At 40.3% G+C, this 26,716-nt stretch overlaps 2 protein-coding genes across 2 annotated transcripts; one reads left to right on the top strand and one right to left on the bottom strand.

The window, feature by feature from the left end:
* Positions 1–41: 41 nt before the first annotated feature.
* Positions 42–11,316, top strand: dclre1a (DNA cross-link repair 1A (PSO2 homolog, S. cerevisiae)). Its single transcript, XM_084343339.1, has 9 exons — positions 42–731; positions 1,607–2,965; positions 3,052–3,185; positions 4,892–5,010; positions 5,186–5,329; positions 5,525–5,670; positions 7,644–7,798; positions 8,841–8,982; positions 10,679–11,316. Exons 1-9 carry the CDS (start codon positions 302–304, stop codon positions 10,843–10,845), a joined length of 2,796 nt encoding a protein of 931 aa, XP_084199465.1. The 5' UTR covers positions 42–301; the 3' UTR covers positions 10,846–11,316.
* A 1,425-nt stretch (positions 11,317–12,741) lies between these two features.
* LOC311250199 (pleckstrin homology domain-containing family S member 1-like) lies at positions 12,742–24,230 on the bottom strand (the record flags this gene model as incomplete). Its single annotated transcript, XM_084341775.1, has 16 exons — positions 12,742–14,565; positions 14,666–14,801; positions 15,711–15,806; positions 16,556–16,678; positions 19,240–19,353; positions 19,740–19,796; positions 19,921–19,964; positions 20,146–20,211; positions 20,327–20,395; positions 20,677–20,727; positions 21,193–21,222; positions 21,313–21,388; positions 23,232–23,366; positions 23,530–23,648; positions 23,747–23,844; positions 24,206–24,230. 16 exons carry the CDS (start codon positions 24,228–24,230, stop codon positions 14,494–14,496), a joined length of 1,311 nt encoding a protein of 436 aa, XP_084197901.1. The 3' UTR covers positions 12,742–14,493.
* Positions 24,231–26,716: the final 2,486 nt, after the last annotated feature.

Here is a 26,716-nt window from a genome sequence, read left to right as displayed (position 1 = left end):
ATGTGTTGAATGTGCTGCCGTGTTTCGTTCCTCGTCTTTACCCGATTCATTATTGTACTGGCGGTAACATATCTCTACAAACCTCTCAGTTACGTTATCTAGCTAAAGAAGGAATTATGCTAGCTTTATATCGTAATTATTAATTAAAAATAAGCTGTTTTCGAAGTAGTTTAATCTACAGTAACGTTTACTGCTTTCGTCAAGCGCGGGATGTTATTAAACGTCGGTTCTTGTGTAATAACGAGGGTGTTGAGGAGGCGGTTGGGTAACGTGAGGCACGCTGCGGTTGTTTGTGCTCCAGATGTCACAGAAGAACGACTCAGAAAATGACATTTGGGAGTATAAACCTCTTGAGAAGAAGAAGAAGCGTCAGGGACCCCCTCCTGCACCTGCAGCTGTGACCAAAAGAAGATGTACCGCCAGAAAAGCTTCAAAGAGAGACTCCACTTCACTCAGGTCACCTGAGAGCAAAGTCAACACAGCTGGAAGTGAGGATAGAGGTACTGCTGTTGTTAAAATAGACGTAGATGGACGTAACAGTTTAGAGGACCATGATCTACCCTCAGAGTCATCACCTGCTCAGGACACAGTGCAGAAGGACAATGGTGCTGAGGGACCATCCTCTGGAGACTTTTGCCCCATGTGTCAGATGCCCTTTTCCATCTTGGTGGTCCAGACTCAAAGATGGCATGTTGCTGAATGTATAGACACCAACAGGGACACATGCAAAGGTACAGTCATCCATCCTTCTCCATATACTTCATCTAAAGACATGACATCATTTTCTCTCTATATATGTTTGAATGGTCTTCTTTTACACACTAGAAATACAAAGTTTTCAGTTTTATATACACTACCACATGAAAATAATGATGTCATTCATGATCATGAGTCAAAGGCAACACGCACACCATTTGCTTCTCTCTGGTGTCAGGAATTAAGGTCGCACAAGGTTGAAAGTCAGGTGGTTTTGAAGAGGATATGAAGATTTTCCCATTCACTTCCATTGTGAATTTTATTTTGAAAAAGCTGAAAACGCAGAAATTCATTAAAACTTGTGTTTAGGGCCGCACACTTAACCAAAATATTATTGAAGTCGCAACGACCGCACAGCAAAGAGCTGCCTTTGTAACAAAGGTAACATGTGCATGAGTTTCATAACCATGAAGTGTGGGCTTCGTCTGATGTAAGGCATCTATATTTGTTTGCCTCTCAGGCACTTCTGTATTATTAACCTCCAAGTTGTAATCAGTCATAATTACAACTCTCGAAACTGGTAATTATGGTCAGATCCTCCCTGACGAGTAAATGTCCATGTCTTTCGAAGTCGAAACCTCGGGTCTGGAAGACCAGCTTTGTTTTCCATAATTTGAAGTCAGTTCAAGAAAACTTTGGTGACATAATCAAGTGTTATTTCCTCTAGAAAGCTCCTTTGAGATCAGACAAACTTTTTCAATTTGACTTGAAATGATGAGGAAACTGATGTGCATACTCTACTTTCTGATGTGGCACATGGCTTTTGCAGATTCTGTATTGTAGGTGCTTTTTTAATTATTACAACTTTGTAGCATTCTCTAATAAGCCTTATTTCTACGTGTACACACAGAGTGTCCAGATGGCCTCCAGTGCTGCTCCACCATTCCAACCCATTACAAGAAGTTCAACCACACACTCCTAGCTCATAGTCGAGCCAACGGTGATACAGCCCTCCTCAGTCTTTCCCAGCAGGCTGGAACCAGCAGTGACACCAGCCTCAGTGGTCTCCCAGGACTCATAAACAATGAGGCGGATGGCTCTGTTTTAGAGACCTCACAGGACAGTCTTCCTGCCTTATCCAACTGTAGTACCTCCCCTCACAATAATCAGACTGGAACACCTCTGTCTAAACGAACAAATGGCCTCTTGTTTCTGCGCTCACCTGGCCCTGAAGATTTTAAGAAAAAGAAAGGCTGGTCATCATCTTTGAAAAGACAAAAGTCTATTAGTGCTTCCCAGGAAAGTAGAGCAGAGCCTTCATCCGCTCCTGTCAAGGCGGAGAGTGGAGGAGGGGCTTGTGAACCCAAAAGTGAACCTTCCCATGATGATGATTTTATATCCTATTCTCCTCTTTCTGAGCTCCCTGCAGAGACTGAAGTGAAAAGTAGTGAATGTAGAAAAGCCCTTTTTAAAAATGATGCATCTGAAAATGAGTCTGAAGACTCAATGTTGCTGTTCAGTGAAGATGAACTTCTCACTGAATTCATAGATAATTTGGAAACCAGTAATGTGCAGCATGCTTCCTCAAACACCCAGCTGGACTCAGTTAGCTCAGGACCTCCCACCAATCAGCTAGATGCCTCTACAGGAAACAGATCTGATCCCACAGGTGGGAAAGAAGCGCACAGTGGATCTGTCAGTGCATGTAAGAGTAGTAGTCAGTCTCCACAGAGTATTGTTTTAGAGCGTCTGAGGGAAACTCTTCAAAGCTCAGATAGCCCGCATTTCAAAAACTTGAATGACAGCAGTGTTCAATCAGAGCCACCTCCTCTAGTGCCTTCATCACAAACCTCCATTGTCCAAACATCTCAAACAATGCCGCCTCGGAAGGGGCAGAGCAAGACAGGTCAGGCCTCCTCTCTGAAGCAGACGGACATTGGGGTGTTTTTTGGCATCAAACCCCTCAAGGAGAAGGAGAAAGAGGCTGAGAGCGGACCAAATGAACTCAGCACCACGTCTGTTCCATCGCTTGGTGAAAACTCAAGGCAGAGACGACCAAGGAAGGACAGGCAAAGAAAAAGTAAGGCTGACACAGATGCAGATACCTCGCAGGGAACAGTGACTGTAGATAATAGTAACGTAGCAAGGAATACTCGAGGAGAAGCAGGGAAAGGTAGGAACAGAGGATGGAGAGGGAGAAGTTGGAATAGAGTGAACGCTGATGGAGAAGTAGAGTTCCCACGATGTCCCTTCTACAAGAAGATTCCAGGTCAGTGATTGACGACATGTCGTATATTGCTGCATACATTTTAAGGTTGATTATTCTGTAATCTTTTTTTTTTACATTTTTCACAGGCACGAAGTTTGTCATAGACGCTTTTGGGTACGGAGAGATCGAGGGCATCGCCGCATACTTCCTCACACATTTCCACTCGGACCACTACGGAGGGTTGACCAAGAAGTCCACACTTCCAATCTACTGTAACAGAGTAAGTCAAACTGTGGTTATTGTGGAGTCAAATACTTTCCTATATAATATTTGGAAGCTTTATACAAAGTCATGAAAGTTTGAAAAATACCTTATTTTAAGTTTTGTTTTCAAGGAATATGCTTAAATTCAGATGTAATCCATTAAAAATTGTTTTACTCTCAGCCAAATTGGTAGTTTTATCTACACACTCATGTAAAGTTGAACAAATATTAAAATTTTCGGTCTCCTCATGACTCTCACCAGTCACAGACGCGACCGGAGCTTGACTGACTGACACGGGCACTGACATGAAAAGGGGACGTTTTTCCGTTCCAATCTGTTCCACGTCTGGTGTAAATCTGGCGTCATGAGGGCGACCATCTGCTCTCAGAATGTGTGCGTCACCTCTGACCTTCGACATTAGCATGGAAAGTAGCGAGCCAACGTTTGTTCCTGCTCATCAGGTACAAGCGACGAGTGGATTTTCACGTCGCTGTTGTTTTGATGACAGCTGTTTACAAACTATATTTTAAAAAATGGCTTCAGAGAGGAACCATAGTAAGGAGAGCGAACAGCACAACCTACAGAAAGCAGATAAGACCTGTATATGATGGGGAAGTGCTTGAATTTTAGTCCAAAAAATCTGTACAAACCCTGTGTATGACTTGATCTGCACAAGACCGCATTTTTTCGCATTTGTTTTTCTACATGAAACAGTTATGGATGGTGCTTTTTGCCCCAGGTTTGTTTTAGTCCACCGCTGCAGCTGCATCCCACACAAACTCGACATTTTACTTATTCATACAGGAGTAGAAAGAAACACGGCAGCAGTTTAGATGTGTCTGCAGTTTGTGTAATAAATAAATAAATAAATAAATAAATAAATGAATGAATGAATAAATACCACTGTCCCCTCGAATGTCTGCTTGTCCTTGAATACCATGCAAGAGATTAATAATACTTTGAAAGTGCTACACCTTCTTTTCTTCTTCAAAATCCTATTTATTTGCACCTCATTAAAAAGCTTCTTGACTGCTCTCTTCCACAGAATTCATAAACATACGCCTGATCCATTTGTTATCTCATTGACTGCATTGTAATGAAAAATTAGCTTGCAGTTGGCAGCTGTGAATATCAATTTGCTAGGTTAAACCATTCTTACTATAAATCTGAAGACCTTTTATGGCTTTCTGACAGTTTGGGATAAAAACCTTTCATATCCATGACATTTTCTTTGTCCCTGTTGGTCATTCTGTTTCTAACATCTCTTTCTTGCCACTGTGCAAACATTTGAGTTGTATGAATTCAGCAGTAAACTGAACAAATTGAGGTTTATATGAAACATTGAAGAAGCTACCTCTGTAAGTAATTATAATCAGTGCAATCTAGAATAAGATGTATTGGTGAAAGAGGCGGTTTATTACGTCGGCTCTCTTGACAAATGGGTCATGATTATTCACAGTAAGGTCTGCATTCTCTCAGGACGACTACTAAAAACAGCCTTACAAGGACCGATTGGGACTCCATTGGGGTTTTGTTTATTTGGTAGGTCACAGAAATTAAACTTGGTTGCTAGATGGGTCATAGCCCAGAAAAGTTTGATCGGAATCACTGAGGAATTAAAAATCCAACTAATCATTCAGGCTTTCCCAGCTTTAGTGGCTGCTGCTGCATCACTGTATGGACGTACACTGCAAATATGACAGACGTGTCTCCTCGTTACAGATCACAGGGAACCTGGTGAAGAGCAAACTGAAGGTGGCAGAGGAGTACGTACACATCCTCCCCATGAACACCCGGGTCACTGTGGAAGGAGTCGCAGTCATCCTCCTGGAGGCCAACCAGTGAGTCATCCACATGATTTCAGTATCAGCGACTGAATATTGTCCAAACCATTAATTCATTTAGCAATAAGCTACAAACTGCCGGAGTAAACCATACAGATGCTGGAGTTTGACACTCCGGCATCTACTTCTGTCATATATCCATATTTATATACATCTGTGTCTGTTCTTTCAGTTGTCCAGGCGCTGCCATGCTGCTGTTCTTCCTGCCCGATGGACAGACTGTCCTCCACACTGGAGACTTCAGAGCTGACCCCTCCATGGAGACGTACTCTGAGTTACTCAACTGCCGGGTGCAGACGCTCTACCTGGACACCACGTTAGTACCAGTCTGTCTCCTCACATATATATACTGAAAGCACCATTGACGTTACTGGTTATATCGCAGTGCTCTCAGCTGTCCGTGTGACCTTTTTGTGTGGTTAACGTATAAAAAGACTCTTCACAGCCAATGTGGATCAATATTGGCTAAAACATGTTCAGATTTTTTATGTAAGCTCTCTTATCTCTCCAGCTACTGCAGCCCTGAGTACACCTTCCCCAGACAGCAGGAGGTCATCAATTTTGCAGCCAGCACAGCCTTTGAATTGGTGACACTCAACCCACGCACACTTGTGGTGTGCGGCTCCTATTCTGTGGGAAAAGAGAAGGTCTTCCTTGGTGAGTGTGTCATTAAATCGCTGAATATACACTTTCCACATAAGCGTTGCCAGGAAGATCCACGTGTAATCAATTTTTGTCGTGACATGTCAAGATGTACGGCAACAGCTGACACTGTCTTTTAAAAAACAGGGTTTATAAAAGAAAAACGATCACAGGACAAAAAGGACGAGGCAGTGAAATGTGACTGTTTTTCCTAGAATCCTCCTGGATAATGCTATTTTTATGAACATTGTCAACAGTCATTTATTTTTCCTCTTTTTCATAATTGTGTTTATAGTGTCTTTCTAAATATTGACAATATGACATCTATTCTATGCACAATAGCAATGCACATTATTATGCTGTGAGTTCACATATGTCAGTGGCTTAACATAGGATGCAAACTTGTGCGTTAGCGGCATTGTTTCCAAAAATCTGTGTTTGTGCCCGTCCAGACGTAAACACAGAAAACTGAGTTTTTGAATATCTTCACCTTTGTCCAGTTTAGTAACCTTAAACGCCATTACGTATTCACGGAAATCCAAAACACATAGAAAACGCTACGTTTCACATAAAGGGGACTTGTGAAAGTGTGTTTATTTTTTTTATTTTGTTTTGCTTTTATTTCTTAAAATGTAACCATCACATATTATTCAATTTAATCAAAGATAAACCAGTATTTTCTCAGCGTGTAATATTTTAAGTGAAAATAAAACTTAACTTACAGCAGCTGCTTCATTTTTGTCGGTGACAAAATGGTGAGTTTTGCGAGGACTGGGTCGTCGATCAGCTTTCATTATTCCGGGAGATTTGTGCTGACAAAAGGTGCAGAGTGAAAGTGAGGTTCGTAGGGAACTGATCTAAATACTGACGTTGAATTATTCTATTTGTTAAAAGCAAAAATCTTGTCTATTGCCAGTTTTAAAGACTATCTCTTGATACTAGAAGGTTTCAGAAGCACCTGCAGAGTAACTCACAAAAAAGTAGTGGAAATGGTTTCTTATCCAGCCTCTTCCTGTGGGCTCCCATTTAGCTGACGTGACGGTGACTAATTACACTATAAGAAAAGGGTATGGGGTCGTTATCAGTCTGATCACTAAGACAGGTTGATAAATGAAATGTTTTTTGATGAGTAATTTTAGTACTGCAAATGACATGGTAATTTATTCATTTAATTCTTGAAACAGCGATTTTACCATGAGGCACCAACCACAAACTGCTGGACACAAAATAAATGTGTTTCTAAACCTACTGGTAAGACGAGTGTTTTTTTGTTTTTTTTTACGTAGCCTTCTGTCACTACCTGACCTTTCCTCCCGTTGAAAAGGTCATGTGAAGATCGCGTCTTGTATTGACGTGGGAGCGGCGTGGAGAATGTTGGATTAGTGTTTTTAGAAGAGAGCCACTCGATATGTGTTGTCCTCACGTGAAGGCAAACAGCCGTCTCGTGACGCATGAATGACTGTCTGTTCCACTTTGGTGTGCCGAAGCAATCAAACGACACGCATTCAGTCTGCAATCACCTCTGCTTCGATGAGCTCTGCATGAAATTGGAATGGGAAACAATCAACAGCTGATTCAGTTGACTCTGCTCAGCCACTTTGTTTTCCTTTTCTTTGAGCTCATAAACACACACTTTGGACATGGTTAACATCATAAGATGCATCCCGATTGTTTTTTGCTTTAAAAAAGGGTTCATTCAACGTTTACAGTTTGCACAATGGCTTCTGTGAATTTGATGTAAAGGCTGTCTTTAGGGATGCATGTTATATATCGGACCAGTATTGGGAAATGTATCTTACTGGCCTTTTTATCGGTGACATTATAGCCGATCAAGAGGGCTGATAATGCAAGGTGAAATTGCACACTGTTGTCGTGCACATATCGTACATATGAGAAGTTTAAAGTTACACACTTTTGGGGTGTAACTGCAACTACATACTGCTCACATCCCTGGTTCTCACACAGACCTTCTTCTGCTTTGTCCGCAGCACTGGCGGACGTCCTGGGGTCCAAAGTGTGCCTCTCTAAAGACAAATTCAACACCATGTGCTGTCTGGAGTCCGAGGAAGTCAGAAAACATATAACCACCGACTGGAAGGCGGCGCAGGTCCACGTGCTGCCCATGATGCAACTCAACTTCAAAGTAGGTGCAGCGGTCTCATCCTCCATTAAAACTTTAAGAAACAAAGTATTTCACTGATTGAAGTCAAACAACAAGAAAATATATCGCATCAGACTCATTCACTGCATGTACTGTAAGTCAGTTTGACATTTCATTTAATGATACAGTACTTAGCGAGATGAACGGGAGAATAAAACAGTTTCCTCAAAGGGTCTACAGACCTTTTGTGTGAACGTTTGTCCTGTTTTAACCTGTTTCAGATTATTTCTGGACAGTTTATCTTGATGTGCAAACACATTGTCTATTCTGCTTATGGTCTATTCACATGCAAGTACTAAGGGCAGGAGTTTAAAATAATTAGGAAAGGCTAATTATGATGACCAAGCACATCTTCTCTCTAAAATGACGAAGGTATTTAAATTTGCCATCTGTATGGGCTCAGATAATTCCCAGAGTTGGTATAATTCAGGCATCACTGGGCACAGAAAGGCTGACTTGGGAGAAATGGAGTTTAGGTTTACAATGATATCTTTGAGTAGTCAGCCTTTTGAGCTATTTTTATCTAGAAGAGCTGCTGCAACTTGGACAAAGTCACCTTGAAATAAACAACATTATATAAGTTGAATATTTGCATTTCATTTTTTATAATTAATTAGAAATAACAGGTTTGCAGGTTCGTTTATCAGCCGGGACACGAGATGAAAATTAATAACGGAGGTAAGCTATTCAAAAACAAAGGAACAATGAGACCCGGTTTTCATTAGGAATAAGAATGATTGCATCTTGATATTTGAGGCAGGTTTTATGAGCACAAAAGCTGCACAAACCACTCAGACTCTGAAAGAAAGCTTTTAGTATATGTTTGGTAGCTGCTCTTTGTTGCAACAGTGTAAGATCATGCTTACGTGATTGATTTCTTTCCTCACTTTCTATGCAATGCTGCTCAATCTACTACTTTCATCAAGCTTAGTTTTCATCTTTTTTTTTTTCTTTAACTGGCAGAAAAGGGCCTCCATAAAATTCTCACTTCCATCTCCGCTTGCCTCCCTCCCCTTGTCTCCAGAAACTGCAGGATTATCTGGCACGCTTTTCACGCCAGTACGATCAGCTGGTGGCCTTCAAGCCCACAGGCTGGACCTTCAGCCAGCAGGTGGAGTCAGTGGAAGATATCCAGCCTCATATCAGTGGCAACATCTCCATCTATGGTACACACTAATCTTTTTTATTTTATATATATATTTTGGCAGTTATTTCATGTACATTCACATGAGACTATGAACAGAAAACAGTGCATACCCTCCTATAAGGCTTAAAAAGATGTTGATGAATCACAGGTGAGGAGAAAAGTCCATGAATAATGATTTTATAAGTAAATCCTTCCTTTTTTTATCTGCTGCTGCTGTTTATTTGTTTTTCTTCTGCAAGGATGGAGGTATTGAAGCAGTCAGAATGTCCTGCTCTCCTTTATTGATCAAAATCAGACCCAAAAACTGGTTAAAAACCTTCACCTTGCCACCTGCTGCTAAGACTTAATCACAAGAGCGGCACTCTCCTGCCAAAAACGTGATTGTTCATCACATTGTTGCATTTAGCCTACAGCTCCCTCTTTTGGCAGAGAGAGGAGGGGAGGGAGCGTGTGAATAAACAATAGATCATGGCTCATTTGCTTCAGCTTGGTGATGAGAGGGAACATAATGAAGAGGATGCTGGGTTTCTTCACTCATGGACAGCTCTGCTGGACAGAAGCCCAGCATCAAACCCCAGCACTGAAATGGGTCATGACTTGATTTGCCAATGCAGAGTTTGCCTGTTTATTTCCTCCCGTCCTCTGTTCCATATTCTTAATAGATCTATCAACAGCATCAGCCATCTGGCCTGTAACCTACAATCACCAGCTAGAGGCTTTTGCCATGCACACGGGGGTATAATTTCTTGCTCCTCAGCAGTTTGCGTGTCAGTCGAGCGGAAGCCAATTTGCACTTTCTCTCTCTGCCTTGTGTCGATCTCCTCCTCCTCGCTCTTCCCAGCCATATGCTGCCACTGCTCCTAATATTGTTCTCTGCATGTGGGAGGATTGGCTGTATACTTGACTAGGTTCAGAGGCAGATAGAGGAGCACATCAAACCTGAGGATGGGCGAAGGGAGAACAGATGAGAGGCTTTGTGCAGCCGTCCCAAGATGTTGTCTCATTCTCTCCTCGGAAACAAAATAAATGAGTCATTTGATAGTTTTAGGGAAGTCTGAGCATGTGGGTGTTTCATTCCTCTATACTTTTAGACATCTGGCTTCATGACAAGTTTTTACCTCCAACCAAATCTCCTCTGTATTCACTGAGCTTGATGTCTCGGGGAGGAATTCAGGGGGAAATATAATTTTTTTACAACTGAAATCAATTAAAAATGAAAATCATGTCTGAAAAGTCCCTCGGGTTGAGTTTAAACCCCTCCCAGTCTTATTCCCTACAGGACTTGTCTTCTCAATGAATGGAGAATTTTAATAATTAGACCAAATATCTGAAGCAGCCCTGTGAGGAAAAACAAAGCAACTTTTAAAGCAAGGATACATGAAAGTACCTATGTTTAACTACTTCTGTCATCACTAGTATGTGAGAGGCTGTTTTTCCACATTTTGGTTAACCTCTTGGGAATTGATGCATGGATCTTCATGAATCAAATCTGATGTATTTAGGTGACAGGTATCTATGAGTGAGTACAATTTGATGCAGACCCTAGATTCAGTGAGCTTAAATTATGGCTAAACAGTCACAGGTGGTTTAAAATTTAGAGTCTGTTGGGCCTTGACGGAGGTATGCGCTCTACTTTTCTTTTAGCATCTAAGTTTAAAACTTTTGCTATCATAACAACCTTATCATGATGACAGACCTCTCTGTTCTCTTAACAGGAATCCCATACAGCGAACACAGCAGCTTTCTGGAGATGAAGCGTTTCGTCCAGTGGCTCCAGCCCCTCAAGATCATCCCTACAGTCAACGTGGGCAGCTGGGCCAGCAGGAAGGCCATGGAGAAGTACTTTAATGAGTGGCAAATGGAAGCTAAAGCTAAACGGTAACTTATGTATCAGTAAAACTGTGTTCACAGCTGACCTCTCTGCTGTTTTCTGATAATAAGAGCGGAACCAATTAATTCTCTGCCGCAGATACTGTGTGACCATGGGGAACAAACGCATTAACACTACTACTCAACACTGAGCTCATGACGCTAGCAGAGCGAGGGGTTGTAATATGATTAAGAAAAAAGGTCAAGCATACACTGTTGAACTCTGCCTTTATCCTGAACTGGCTGACCCGAATTAACTGAAAACGCTGAAAGCTGTTTTGTGTAAACATGATCTGATGTCGTATGTATCATGTGTACAGTCAGACTTGTGTCTTCCAGAAGTATTTTACATAAGAACTAAATCAATAGGTCAACTATATACTGCAAGTGCTGCTTTGAAATTGTGCAATTTCATAATTATCTGTATTATTTTCTAATTTAAATTTTTATCCTGAAAAAATAAATGTTCAAGATGTTCTTTTAACACTTTTGTGCCACCGTTTGTTTACTTGTCATGTTAAGAAAAATCATTCTACAATCGATTCAAGATGAGCTTTACTATTTTCTAACCACTCTGCTGAACATCAGAAGACATCTCTGCCATTCAGATCATTCATACAGATGGGTTTGCGTGACCTTTTTAATGCCTCTTCAGTAAATATTGTGTTAAGGAGGAACTGCCGCTACTCTCTCTTGGAGAGTGTGCTGCCGGATCTTTCAGTCGTTTATCTCTGAGGCAGCAGAGTCTCGCCGCGCGGAGATAAAGCTCTCAGCATCTCAGTCTCAGCAGTGCCGGCTTTTCACTGCGTGATTTTGACTTTCATGTACTTCAACTTATCCCCTCTGTCTGAGCTGCGTGTGCTCAACCTCAGGAGGCATGTAGATGATAAACACTGTAGGTTCCCCCGGTTGTGCAACAAGAATTTAATTTTAACATTTTATTCTTTCACAACAGGAACGGTACATGTAAGAGCTGCCTGCCATATTTCTGAACACTGAGGACTTCATTTTTATCATTAAAAAGAGCTGCTGTGCAAATTTCAGTTCGAAAACCATCTCTAGGCGTTTCATTACACCACCTGCCTCTTCCTATTTAAAATCACGCACATGTCATCATGCTCATCACCCACTTTACCAGGTGACTGATAACCACTGTATTGCTATTTGCGCCCAGAGCGAGCCATTTCCATTGAGACACTTCTAATAATAATGGTGTATCATATTCTCTCCTTAGGCATGAATTATATGTATGAAGTCTTGCCAAACTTAAATTGGACTGACTGAAGCGATTGTTGAAATGTCTCTCCATTTCAGTCTTATTGGTGGAAGATAATTATGTCTATGTAACGGGTCTATATGCAAAGCAAAAAACAAGCTGTTGGAAGTTACAAGAAATCCTCACATAGTATCCTCCTGTATCTTTTTCACAGATGGTCATATAGATCATTTCATAAGTTCTGGCCTCGAGTTGGAAAACGGAGATTCAGGTTCTTGCGCCTGCTGAGCATGATACTGAACCCCTGTTAACTTTTCATTATTAGATACCCTTTGGCTCTCACGTCATGCTTCAGTAAACACAACAATGAGCCGATAATACTTGAAAAACAAACGTGATTACAAAAGGTTTGATGAAACTGTTGAGTTGGAATAATGTCTTCAGGTGTCTTATTCAACGCAACTCTTGAAATACCAATGTGAAACTCAAGATAAGTAGCTAAACCTTAATTTTATGAGCTTATAGAAAGTGGATTTATGTTATTTTGTTGCATAAACTCTGCAGCCTGTTCTGTTTACTTGACGTTCCTCATCAAGAAAAAGGAAGTTGAAAGAAATAAACAGTCAGTGTCTTAATAATATGGTAAAATTTATTCATCATCATTTTACATGTAAATCACAGATACATTGTCCCAGTACAACCTGCATTCGCTGCACTATTGCAAAGGATATATTTATCATTAACAGAACACATTTATAATACAGCACAGCTTGAGGATCACAGTTGAAAAATAAATGTCCTGAATAATTGAATTTGTCAGAACTCGTATACCTTGGAAAGGTCGATATAATGGGATGCATCAGCCTTTGGGAAAAGGTCTCGTCCGAATATTAACAATGTCATATGATATCATTTCATGTTAAAGGGTTTAGACAAGCTTCGTCCTTGCCTTCTAAAGACATTGGTCAGTGGACATGAGTAAAAAAAACAACAAAAAAAACATTTTAATTAAATATAAACCTCAACAGGCCTTGTGAATAATTTCCATTTGTTGTCTTTGTCAGGTGTGGCATCGGTCACCCGACATAATTTAAAAATGATTAAAAAGTTATATTAAAGGTGCAGTATGTAAGAATTTTACTTTAATTATCAGCAGCACATCTACAGAAGTAGCATGCTAACCACTTAGACCTGTGCCTTGGTCCGAAGCTCTAGTGCAAGTCTGGCTAACTACACTGCTAACTGCGCTACATGTAACTTGCTCAGTTCGCAGTGACTCCGAGGATATGCTGCCCTTATTTATTGGCAGTACGAATTCAACAGGAAGCCACTTTTTACATTTTGCAACTTTAAGTCACCATTACTGCTTCGAATCAGAGAGCAAGAAGCAGAAGGAGCCTGAGGTGCAGCACCACTCTGTCTGCATATTAATTCAGACTCCCTGAGGTGAAGTTCTGGTCTCTTCCTAAATCTCTTTGTTATTCATCCGCATCTAATTACTGTTAAAACATTTCCAAGAAAAATAAGGACGGTTTAAATTTAGATGTTTGGACACGTGACAAAGACAACAGACGGCACGCCCTTATTTTTGCGCTCTGAAGACGGTGTAATTGGACGGGCATGACTTACAAAGAAACGTCGTCACACGGCCGAATACCGAGCAATCTAGATAGAAATCAGCTTTGATTGCTGGGTGATGACATCTGCACTAGTCATGCAGCTCATTTCTCACTCGAGATGCAGCAGCAAGATACAAATGGAGTTTATGGAAACACTGCATGTATTTTTACTTCATTAGGATCATAAATGTTGATTCAGAGTTGATCATTAATGATAGAGTTCTTACAGAAGTCACATTAGCAATTCAGTCAAAGTAAAGAAAAGATCCAACTCCACCAAGAATCTTTGATGTTCGTTCTACTCTATTTTATGTGCATTTAAATTGTCGATACAATTTGATTATTAGTGTGAAAACAGTTGTTAAATAGTCTATATACAGTAGATTTTTGCACACAGCGTCTTGCACAATTTCATTTTATTTAATCAATCAGGCGGTATGAGGAAACATGTTTCCGTAAAACATTCGCCGCTTGCTTCCTCCTAGAGACAACTTTTGAGAACAAACAACCTATCCGCAGTAAATACAACACACAATGAGCTAAAGATATCGTGACTCATGCTTTGTAAAAACAGCAAGTCATTGTATACACAAGGAGCGTTTTGCAGCTCAAATGCATTTGATCTGTGAGTCACTGTGTGAGTAAATATCCTTCATTTGTACTTTGGGCTCTACTAGGCTTTAAATAGACTAAAGTAGAAGAGTGACAGATTAGTAAGAACTGGCCACAGCCCTAGGAAAATACTGCCAGTTGTCTAAAGTGTCGATACATGGTACAAACCACCATCCACAGAAAGGAAGTCTCGTCCCTAACGGTCAGTTTGCAGTCAGTCGCTGCAGAGACCGTTTGGCGAGTGCAGAGGCCGACATCCACGTTGACGCAGGATGGTCACTTTCACCTGAAAAGAGAGATCGTTTACCTCTCATGAATTCATCACGTATTCATCAATGCATGCAAACGGCTGTATAATATCACAGACGCCGACGACGTGAGCGTACCTCGTTCTTGAGAGACTTGCTGAGATACATGTTGAACTCGTCCACGCTGCCGGTGTGCAAGTCATTGATCGCCAGCATCTGGTCTCCTTTGTGGAACAGGCACACTGACTGTGGCTGGCCGGTCCAACCAGACACACTGTAACACACACACACACACACACACACACACACACACACACACAGATACACTTTACTATAACCATCATTAATAAATTGTCCATTTCTAGTTAATTAAACTTTAGTTAATAGTTATGATAGTAACAAGCAATTGCATGTAAACCATTTATTAAACAAATTTTAAAGTTTTATAACCATCAGTGAAACTTAAACAATAAAAATAAATAATGTTTATAGGTGAACTACACAGTATTTATTAACTATTTACAATTAGTTGTAACTTTAAAATAAACAACTTGCTTGATTAATGATTCATTCTGTGGCTCTCTCTCTCATACTATTTGATATTTGCATATGATGGGTAAAGTTTGACTCTAGTGTGGATCGAATATTATACAGTCTCAGTTATCCAGGTGTTGTATACAGCAAGTCAGAGGCAGCTGTGCTTGAATGCGTCCTGTGTAGATGCTGAAGAAGGACTGAAGCTGCTGCTCTTGTTACCGTCACTACACAGCCTGTGCTTATAACAACTTAAAGCCTAATTTTCTATAAAAAGGTGTGTGTGTCATAGCAACAAAGATTTGAACCAGTATTTTTTCAACATCTTAGAATGAGAATTTTGACTTTTCGCCAAATGAAACCAATAAAAGCAAAGCGCATTAACCAGATCTCGGTATGAACCAGTGCCAAAATTTCCACACAATACAGCCGAACGGTCTGAAACATCGACCAGGAATGATCAAACAGCTTCTGTAGCGCGGCCACAAAAAGAGCAAGAGGACGTGCAGCATTGTTGCCAACATTTCCTGAACGTGGCAAACACACCTTTGGTGTTACTAATTGCTTAATGGATGCAATCAAGCACTCCAATATGTGAGACTTTTAACAGCGAGGTAGATATGTGGTCCTATTTCAGAGACAGACTCACCATGGCTTCCCCTCCACTTCTGTTAACGTCAGGTGTTTTTTCAGATCTGCCTGCTTGACCTCAATATCTCTCTCCTCTGGGATGATGGTGTCAAGGCTGAGAAAGAAAAACAAACAACAGCAAACGCTTCATTTAACGGCGTTGTGTTTATTTTGACGTGCTGCGGAGAACCACATCTCAATCTCGACAGCTGAACTTGAAGGAATTGTGCGAGAAAACATCTCCTTCCGTCATCCGATCGACCTAAAAAAAGTTATTGTTTGTTTCTCATATTGATTTCAGGAAATCTTCCGTTTATTTAAGAAACCACCCTCCGTGATTCAAAGGTGTGAAATGCCAGCAAATGGCGAAAACGACGGAAAGCTTTTGTTCTACAGATGAAATTTCATCCGCTTGGAATGTGGCGAACAAGCATACAAACAGCAAAGCAGAGGTTTATGGTTATTAAGGCCTCCTTCCTCCATTATAGTGGGCTGAGTGTCTGCACAGATAAGGACTTCTAATTTTCTCTGAACAACTCATTTAAATTCTGGTGGGAAGGTCACCTGAGTTACTGATGTTTCATGTCGAGTATTGCTCATCATTATTCAGCGATCATTGCACCACCGACTGCTGGCAGAAACCTCCAGAAACCACTCTAACCAGTCCAGCAACATGTCAGCGCCGGTACCGGCATTCTTTTATGGTTATTTATTTGACACCTTTCTTTTTTTATTTGCTCTGAGTAACCAAAGCTGTTTCTGACTAGTTGATTCGACAGCACAGGAGGTGCCACAGTGTGTATTTTACATCACATTACAAACAATAGTGCCAACTCGTCTGGATTCAGGGTCAGCTTCTCTCACCTTTCAGTGGAGCTTTGTTTGTCCGGTCTGAGCCCGTTCGCTCTCGCCAGCATCTCAACAGGAGAGCTGGCGCCGTTGTCACTGGAGCTGCTGCTGAAGTCTGAAGTGGGACGCTTTTCCTTCCTGCAAGAACAAGAAACAGCGTGAGGGATCATACCGCCAGATCTCTGCGCATGTGTCGGATGTCTTGTTTAAACACTCTCGTGCAGCGGGAGCCAAGGTCAATGCTTTAATTATGAAAGAACGCCCTCTGAATGTGCCTGCACAGTAGAGGGGCGTGACCCACATACAGATTTTTGGCACTGTATTAGAAGCCTTGGATGCCAAACAGTCCGCATTGGGCCATTTACCAGATGATCATGACAGTTAAAGGTGCAACATGTAAGATTTTTTGTTTAATTTGAAACTAAATTATCAACAGACTGTGGAAAAAAAGGGTTTTGATGCATTTCTAAGATTTCCACTGCCTGTCTCGACCCGCTTCATAATACAACTCCGCTACAGCGACTGCTAGCTGCACAGCTATCTGCGCTAACTAGCTAACGTCATCTTAAGTTGGAGTATGGATTCAAGAGGTGGCCAATTCTAACATATTGCACCTTTAAAGGAAGACTTGGTTGATAAAGGGTAAAAGGGCGTTGCAGAATCCAAAAACAGAAAGAGGTTTCTCTCAGTTATACAGAAAGGGGACCAGATGTCTTGAGATTTTTTAAAAATAGCTCATAAAAACAGCATGGGAGAAGCAAATAGTTCCCGAATCACTGCAGAGGCTCGGGAGGAATCCTAATTAAGAAGCACTTAAGAGACGAGCCTCTTGACCCATATGCCAAGTGCAGTAGAGAGGATGTTCTTCTGTGTGGCGGCACAGCAGTTGGCCACTTAGAAAGAAATCAGTGTGAGAGGCAGAATTCACAAACATTTCGCAGACTAACTGCAGACAGGAAGATTTTACGCATGAACCAGCTGGAAGAGGCACGATTTTAGGTGACCGCCTGCTGTATTAGTGATCAACACAGTGATCTTGGTAAACAAGGAGGTCAAACCGGCTCTCCTTCAGATGCTGTAGGAATAAGAAGGTCGACCATGCAACAGAGATCAAAAGCCCGGTTCAAACGTTTAACATGTGTGAGCATTGTGAGGGCTTGCTAGGCTGACTTTTTGTCACTTCTTTGATTGCAAATATCGTCCAAGCTTAGATGTAAGCGTGATGTAATGTTTGGTGCATGTATGCACCAAACGTGGGTAATCAGACATGTGTAGTGCATTGTTTTAAATGCCGCAACCTTGTAGCGAGACAGTGTCGTCTCTGAAAGAGGAAACGGGACACAATGAAGAGTTCATTCCTCAGAAATAAAACACACCCAGTCTACTACACACAGGGATTTTCCATCTGCAGCTTGACTTGGTCTGGTATCACTGTTAGCTTATGGTGGCTAATGTTATCTAACATCAGCTACTGTCAACCAATGTTTGTTAAGTGAACAAACAAAGATAATGTTTTATATCATTACCATTATCAGTTTTACCATTATCACATAATCTGCTGTTTAAACATGAGGGCACATCATTTTACTTTCAATAATTAAAGGGAACGTTCATCCCAAAATCAAAAATACATATTTTTCCCCTTTCCTGTAGTGCTATTTATTCTGCCAGGTTGTTTTGGTGTGAGATGCTGAGTTTTGGAGATATCAACTGTATAGATGTGTGCCTTTTTTCTATAGACAATTAAAATACAGTTACATGTGTATCACTCTGCAAAAATAAGCATGCATCTGCTTGTGGACAAAAACTCAGACCTGTCCTCTTCCGACCAAGCTACAGCAGCTGACGTTTCAGCTCATCCAAGTAGGACACCAGTTATGTTTACATTCTGTCCTGTCACTTGAGAAAATAGTTCAAATGTATTTGTTTGGCACTTTGAGCAGCACAAACCATCTGAGTGCCATCTTGTTCCATTATATTCAGGAGAAAGCACACATCTTTTGGGCAGATATCTCCAAAACTCTGCATTCACACCAACAAAAACTACTTGGATAAATAGCGCTACAGGTAAGAGGAAAAATACGAATTTGTCATGAACTGTCCCTTTAACATAGCACACATGAGTTACAATGCATCAAATGTGCCTGCATGAGCAACATATATATATATATATACATATATATATATATATATATATATATATATATATATATATATGTATGTACATATAATCATTTTAAGATCATAAGCAGTCATACCTGAACTGTAAGACCATGTTTAGTTTATACAAGGTCTGAATAATCTGTCACCCCTTGCTTTTAAGCTGTATATAAATCTGGAGAGATGATCAGTTCCATCTCGCACGGGTATAACATCGCACACGAGATGTGTCATCGAGTCAAGCGCACAAGTAGCTGAACCGGTTCTGAGGGGCTGCCCATCTTAGATTCCTGACTGGTCCTGGAGTGTCAACAGTTTCTTAAAAATAACACCCTCTTTGTTGCCAGTGTAGATGTTTGAGCCAGACGCAGTTGCAGTTGCGTCTGATGAGTGAACTATTTTGGTATCTAGGGCACTGACAAAACACGCTACACAGAGGGCATAGGGCAGTGACGCCGAAGACTAAGTGAAAAGTCAAAACACACACACATGGCACACAAAAACAGAAAACAACCCTGCATTTAATCTGAGATCTTTACCTGTCTTCACCTATCTCCTCACTGAATGTAGGGAGTGGAAAAATCTGTGTCTTCAGCCGGTCATACACCTGAGTGACAGACCTCATCAGGGTAGCCTGATCAAATTCACAGTCCCTGAAAGGATGTGGCACAATGAGCTTCTTTCAATTTGAACAATAATCAGTGATTATTTATGCTTATTAGGGAAAATAATTATTTTTAAAGGGGCAATATGTAGTTTGGGAAAAGAAACTCAAACTCAAAATTGTAATATTTACAATATTATTGAGGTAATAATACAAACTCAGAAATGTTCATGTTTTCCATAAGTGAATAAACAAGCTGTTCTCAGAGGAAATTAAGGTCCCCACAACACTGTTTGAAGCTAGAAAGGTGGCAGGGTCCACCAATATAAACAAAGTAAAACAGGATGAAGTTGTGTTGTACTTAATGGTCAGTTTGTTTATTCAGTCATGAAAACAAAAAGAGATTGTTTATTTAGTTATAAAAATCAAACTTACGCTGCATGAGACACCTGTTCATTAATTCTCAGTTGAATTTCCGTCATCGATTCATATCTACAAGAGACGGACAAACAAATAATATAAAGTAGAAATGAGGAGCAAAAATTCCTGCATATGTTATTTGAACAAAGGATCAATTTAGCAAATAGATGCATCAGATCAATACATTATCACTCACACTGAGTCCAAGCTTTTGCGACGAGTGTCACCATTTTCTTCATCCTTTTTCCACATTATTTATGAAGAAAAAACTATTATTATCATTTTTTCTTGCAGTAATCACAATTTAGAAGCTAAGATAGATACATTCAACAAATTATTTCATTTTTCTCAATTTTTTAAATATTTAATAGACACAATTATTTGTTGAATAATGAATCAATATTGTAAGTCGTAGCCCTACTTGTATTGGGTAATATCTTGGATAGTCGTAGATCGGCTCTGATGCTCGTCTTTTGGCATCTTCATCCTGCCGGCCAATCAGAAAGCAATAAGACACTCTTAAAGTAAAGTCACGTCCAATCACCCAAACTAAATGTTTGAATCATGGTTGTGTTTACTAATCACAAACTGTCAAGTCTCACCTTTGATTTCTTAATATTATCCAAAGCGTTTGAGGACGGATCAGACATGGACCGACCTTTGAACTCTTGCTGAAAAAGAAAAAAAAAACCCCACACAACAAAATCAGACAATCTCAGTGAAAATGTACAGTGTTTATGTTGCTTTCAGTCCCTTCAGCTCAACGTCCCTGGGTTGGATGCACTGCCCATGTTATTTATGTGTATAAATAATAAAGTTGGGTGTATTGACATATGAATATTTTATATACAGACAAATAGTGAGGATACAGGCATTCACATGCACAAAAAGGACCCACAGAGCAATTAGAAACACAGATTGAACTAATCCATGCAGAGCTTTACGGACCAACCTTTTCAGTCATAATGGAGGAAGTCCTTCTCCACAGAACGGGTTTTGATACCTGGTCAAGCAGGAAGAGATGAAGAGTTGACTGATAAGGATGGTTAAAGTATCTGTACAGTGGTCGGGACGCTGTCAGAATTAGGACTGAGAATTTGAAGTGTAATAATGGAGGCAGAGGCCAATACAGGAAATAAAGCAATAATTAATTTAATTGATTATAAAATACTTGCTTTCTTTCCAAGAGTCAGATAAGAGGACTGATATCGCTCTGATGTTTGTGCGGTAAATTGGCTTATGTAGCTACAACCGGCAGTCTGTTAGCTTAGCTTAGTTTAGCTCATCACAATGACTAGAAACAACGGGGGGATAGCTAGCCTAGCTCTGTTTAAAGATAACAAAATCTTGTGACAGCTCACTGACGCAGTGAATAAATGAATTTTCCAAAATGTTGAACTATCTCTTTAAGGTGCCTTGTGGTCAACAAATGAGGAAAAGACATATATATTATTATACAAATATTTACCTCAGCTGTTGACGGCCCATTAGACATTGCCTTTAGCAGAAAAAAGAGATTGTCAGTGACAGCGACAAAGCAGGTCAACAAATGTGATGGACTGATGGAAGAACTCGAATGTAAACGTACCTCTGAGGCCATCACTGTATGTGGCCTGTTTTTCAGGGCATCAAACAAGTCAGAGAACCAGCCGTCTGCATCCTCGCTAAAGACAAGAGGAGCATATGAAAGATTTTTTTTTAAAAACCTAATCTTAACACAAATTACAGCCATTACATTTACTTTAAAATTCAATTCCAAAATCCAAATATCAAGTGGAAATGGTGACGTGCAGTGACAGATTGGTGCGAGCAGAGTGGGGAGCAAAAAAGCCATTTCTCAGCTGATTGACCGTTATTAACAAACAGGAGAACAACATCATCATTTCTTCCTGATTGATAGATCTCCAAAAATAGTAGGTGTTGTAAAGGGCGGAGGGAAGTGTTTTATGAGGCCCCGTGAAAGTGTCAGTGAGGGCCTTGAGAGGACTGACAACCCAGCTGTGAACTGTAATCACAGGCTTTCAAATTTAAATGCAATAAATGCATCTGCGACTGTTTATCTTCTCATTGCCGTTATTGAAGAAATCCACAACCAAACTCTTTTGAAAACTATATATACTGATTTAAATGGCTGCATTTATGTCACGGTTTTGGGTTTTAAATGAGTAGTTTGCTCCTCGAGCCTACGTTTGTTGCTTCTGTGCCTCGTGCCGTCCTGGTTTGTATTTAGTTTAGTCTGTTGCTCCTTTTGCCTGCCTTTTGTTTTTTGGATTCAGCTTGTTATTTTACCTCTTTTTTCGAACTGCTGCCTGGTCAGAGCGTTGTATTTGGGTCCATTTTTACAAAACAAAACAATTTATGCAGAATAAACTAGATTTAGTGACAGAAAAATGGTTCGCGATTGAGCTTTATTTTGAAAAATACACTGCTTACTGTGATCAGATATGCAGAGAACTGATAACAGGCCAACCATTGTTGGGGAGTTATGGTGGAATGTATCCAAATTACAAAATAATTGTAATGTGTTATTAAATTACAGTTAATAATCAAAAGATAGGTGCTTGCAAAGGGTTACATCTGATTATATTCTTTTCAGTAAAAGAGCTTATACAGAATATAACATTTGCATATTTTTGTCTCAGAGGAACACCTTTTTTTCATACTTCCAGACAAGGTGGGTCAGCAAAGCCCCTGGGACAATTTCGAATGCCACATCATCAGGGAGGAAGGCTTACAATGAGCTGTCTCTACATCAAGTGTCTTTGAAGGTCTCTGTCTTATCTCTGAATCGACCCCATTTTTACTCGATCTCAGACAAAGAGGACTTGGGAATTTATTTCAAGAGCAGTTAAGAGCACCGCTGCAGAGATGTCACTGTACTGAATTATAATTTGATTCAAAAATGTACTTAATGATGGTTTCTATGGGAAGACAAGCAACCTGATGCCTGCACAAACAATTGTGTCGTGTTATAGGCTGAAGATAAAACATCCCACACATAAAATTCACCTCTGCAATGCTTTTTGATTATTTCTCACGGTACACTTATAAATGTCAGTTTGTCTTCCAGAAGAGTTGTCTTCTGTGGGTGTTTTTTTTTTTTTTATTGGTCGTTGGAATTTGCATCTTCTCTTGTCTGACAATCAAATCAATGCGCATTGCTCCAGGCAACCTTAGCCTGCCATTACTGCCCCCCAGCCGACTACATCAAGGAAATCAGGAAAGGGCTCTAACATCACCGTCCAGTGTAAAGCTTGGTTATCAGCGCTGAAAATGCTTTCAACACCAACATGACTTACTATCAAACATTTGTTAGAAAAGTAAGCAAATGTACAGCTCCTCTTATTCGTCTTTTTGTACAGTAAAAAGACATTCTTGTGTATCTGCCTTGAGGGTGATATGTCAGGAGTTTTTATAGTACAGTGTAGTAAAATGCATGGAAGTCAATGAGAAGCTGTAAATTCCATCTCAGTGCTTTATATCTCCTGTAAAAACCAGCTGCCTCACCTGCTCTCCCCGAGGAGGAAGTAGTCCCGGTTGGAAGCCTTGATGAAGAGCACAGAGGACGGAGAGCACTTGAAGCTCTTCTGGATCCATCCCCATTTCTGGTGTTGTTGAGGGCTCACGTACAAAAATGAGACCCTGACGGAGGGACACAAATGACACAACATTTAGTGATAGAGGGCAACTACGCTAAAAACAAAGCTGGTATAACTGAAGAGCTATTGATGATATATTCATAGGCTCATAAAGAGACATTGGGAAAGTAAAAAAATGTTGCTTCATGTGGTTTGTGGGGACGTACTGTGTTAAGTCTATCCCTCCAAGCGGCCTGTCCTTCGTCTCTGGACTCCTGAAGTACTTCAGTTGGTATTCTTCTTCACTGATTTTGAACAGCACAAAAAAACGCCTCTTCCACGACTTCTGCAAGAGAAACATAATAAAATTTAAAAAATGAACTGTTTACTACATAAAAAGCTGAAAATATATTGCCCACATGAATATAGTGCAAAGTCTGCTACCTCTAACTTAAACCGTTTCGGTGGAGGAGACTTGAACAGGTATCCTGATCTGATCTCTGTCGCGACTGCAGCTGGTGTGTAGAACACCGCACTTCCACCTGTGTGCAAAAGAAAAGCCTATTGTTCTGCAATTGTTTGCTTAAACCATCTTTGTTTACATAAATCTCCATTCTATGTCCCTGGAGCTGCTCTTTGGGAAACTAGCAAAAGGATTAAAAATGCGAAAATTAACAAGTTATGAGGAACTGTGGTTTAAACAAAGGATTTAAACTCCCCAAACTACTGATCGGATCAGATCAGTTAACATGCATCACATTACTGCATCAGAAGATTGCAGGTTTCTTTGAATCTTTTATCATTAAACAGGTTTTTTTTCCATAAGCTGCACCAAACTACTGGTAAACAACTACAAACACCTTCATCAAACCATATATCAGATTTCCAGATGTGAAACTCTACCTGTGCTCTTCATGGTCTTATGCATCGTGACACCACACCTAAACAAAAACCAACGCAGGACAACAATCAATCAATCTCTGGCCAACCAAACAGCATAAAAACATCTAGGTGGCAATAGTTTACCTTTTAGACAAACAATTTAGGATTAAAAAAAAGGGTTCATGCCTCTTTGAAAAGCAGAGCATGAAATACAGCTGTTACACACAAACAAAAGCCACATGAGGGAAAGAATTCAGATTTTATTTTCATACTTATTACTGGTTTAAAGAGCTGTAAAGGCATGTGTGCAGTGATGAAAACATAATAAACCTGCAGCATCTCAGCAATGTTAAAACTCATTGTTCTCTTTGTACCGTGCCATTGTTGACAGCCAAACATGTGTCAGCTCGAGGAATGAGAATTACATTTTGTATCAAATCAAAAATAAAAGACCGATAATCAAACTAATAAACGAGTTGCTAAATACACTAGATCCAAACAGAAGAATAATCTTACCCGTGGAGCACCTATCCAGAGACTCTGCTCACCTCTGTCTCTCTTACAATGAGGGTTGCTTTGTGAGAGAGCGGGAAGTTACGCTGCACAATAACAAGACAATCAGACTGTGAACTGGTGTTTCTGGTTCCATGGTTCAATTGCTCTTAAGCCCTCACATCTACCTGATGTGTTGTGTCGCTGCAGAATTCCCCGCAGCTTCTCCGGGAAAGTGATGCACCTGGAAAAACACCGGAAAAAATATTCACTCTTTCATTGACTTAAAAAAAAAAAAAAAAAAAGTAATATGGCATGATCAGGTTGAATACACAATACAGTGTTGTGTATAAAGTCCCAGTTCTGAGAGGTTTGGGGTTGTGATCTTATAAAACATTTTGAAATCACATTAAAGAAAACTCACATTAATGCACACATGGCTGTTTTCTTTTCAGTTTTACAAGAGAAAATGTGTGTAAGGTTGGCCGGGGTCCAATTTAGTGCACCACTTTCGAAAAGCTCTGGAGACAAAAGAAAAGACTGATGCCAACTTTTGACAGATGATTTATAGGTTGATGAAGACTGATGAGAGAGGCTGAGATAAGTAACACAGTAAATTGGCATCAGGTTTGCCAGTTATATGTGGAAAGTTGCTTTGGGGTTGTAAATGTGGTTGTTTCTTACATATTGGACCTTTAAAGAAAGTCAAATAATTACTATGTGCAATGTTTGTTTTAAAGCATCCAAACAGATAAATAACAGTTTTGAAGAGGACAAACAATTGTTTAATTTAATTAAATTTTTAAATGTTGTTTATGCCAAACTTCCTCTTGTTTTTTTCCCCCAGATTATTGCCTAAAAATGATTCTGTGACAATTTTATGAGTAACACTTTAAATGTGCAATATGTAAGAATTGCTCAACTGTCAATTCATACTCAAAAACCCAAAGACGACTGCATATCGCCAGAGTAACTGCTAACTACTAACTGTAGCTGCCCTTAGCTAGTTAGCTCAGTTAGCCATGCAGCTAGTAGTTCTGACTGGGAGCTCTGGTACCAGGGTGTGATAGTGTTTATGGTTACAGGAGCTTTGGACCAGGATGAGCATAGCTATGTTTTCAACTAAAATTCTTACATATTGCCCCTTTTGCTACTTTAGCACCATATGACCATTGAATAAGTGGTTTATAACACACTATAATGTAGTTACAAGCAGGGATAGGGGTATTTTTTATTTATTTTTTGTTTATTAATGTCAACAGTTATAACTTATCTTTTGAGGAAATACACAGCAAGTCCCCATCTACTTCAGTTGTTTGGGAGAATGTCACAACGCTTTATTGCAGCGAAGCTCCAGAAATGTTTTGTGGACTTTGACGTCAACGGAGGTGAGTCAGCCGCCTTTGTTGCATTTCACTTCCCTCTCCTTGCACACATGCAACTGCCGTTTGTGCTGTGCATGGAAAAGGTCACCTGGGTCGGAGTAAACATTTTGAACAGGCATCAGCTGGGACAAATTTAACTGCCTCAGGGACAAAGATGCGACACACTCTTAAATCACTCTGTGCACTTGGCATTTTTGTGAAAAAGCACCGAGTCTGAATTGTCCATGAGCTTCAAAAGTGCCATCAATGTCTCATAAACTTCCTCAAATGTGCATGTAGGCCACGAGCACACACACACACACACACACACACACACACACACACACACTCACGTACATCAAGGCCAGCGTCAGGTGGGTATAAATAGATCTCTTGTTTAGTAGGACGTGGAATAACTCTTCCTCAGGTCTGACAACTTGCCCATCCATTTGCCCTTCTCTGCCTCGATCATGTCTTCAAAGTTCACATTCATGTTCACTCCTTAATAAAACAAGGCACGTGCTTCCAAGAGCACCAGGACAGATATAACAAGGCCGCTGTGCTCTCCCCCTCCCTCCCACGACAAAGCCTCCACATCTGACACAGGCCTATAAAAGCCCCTCGTGGTCGTGTTGACACCGGTTAGTGGAGTTTAATCTACACAGCTCTACAGAAA

This window comes from Pagrus pagrus (genome assembly GCF_965226575.1).
Source record: "Pagrus pagrus genome assembly, chromosome: 21".
Taxonomy (NCBI): domain Eukaryota; kingdom Metazoa; phylum Chordata; class Actinopteri; order Spariformes; family Sparidae; genus Pagrus; species Pagrus pagrus.
Note: the sequence above shows the minus strand (reverse complement) of the source record. Positions and strands in the feature narration are given on the sequence as shown.

Excerpts from the sequence above, each read along its gene's own strand:
- dclre1a (XM_084343339.1), top strand. The coding sequence starts at position 302 with ATGTCACAGAAGAACGACTCAGAAAATGACATTTGGGAGTATAAACCT. Across the intron at positions 3,186-4,891 it reads TTCCAATCTACTGTAACAGA|ATCACAGGGAACCTGGTGAA; the intron begins GTAAGTCAAACT and ends TCCTCGTTACAG. Across the intron at positions 7,799-8,840 it reads TGATGCAACTCAACTTCAAA|AAACTGCAGGATTATCTGGC; the intron begins GTAGGTGCAGCG and ends CCTTGTCTCCAG.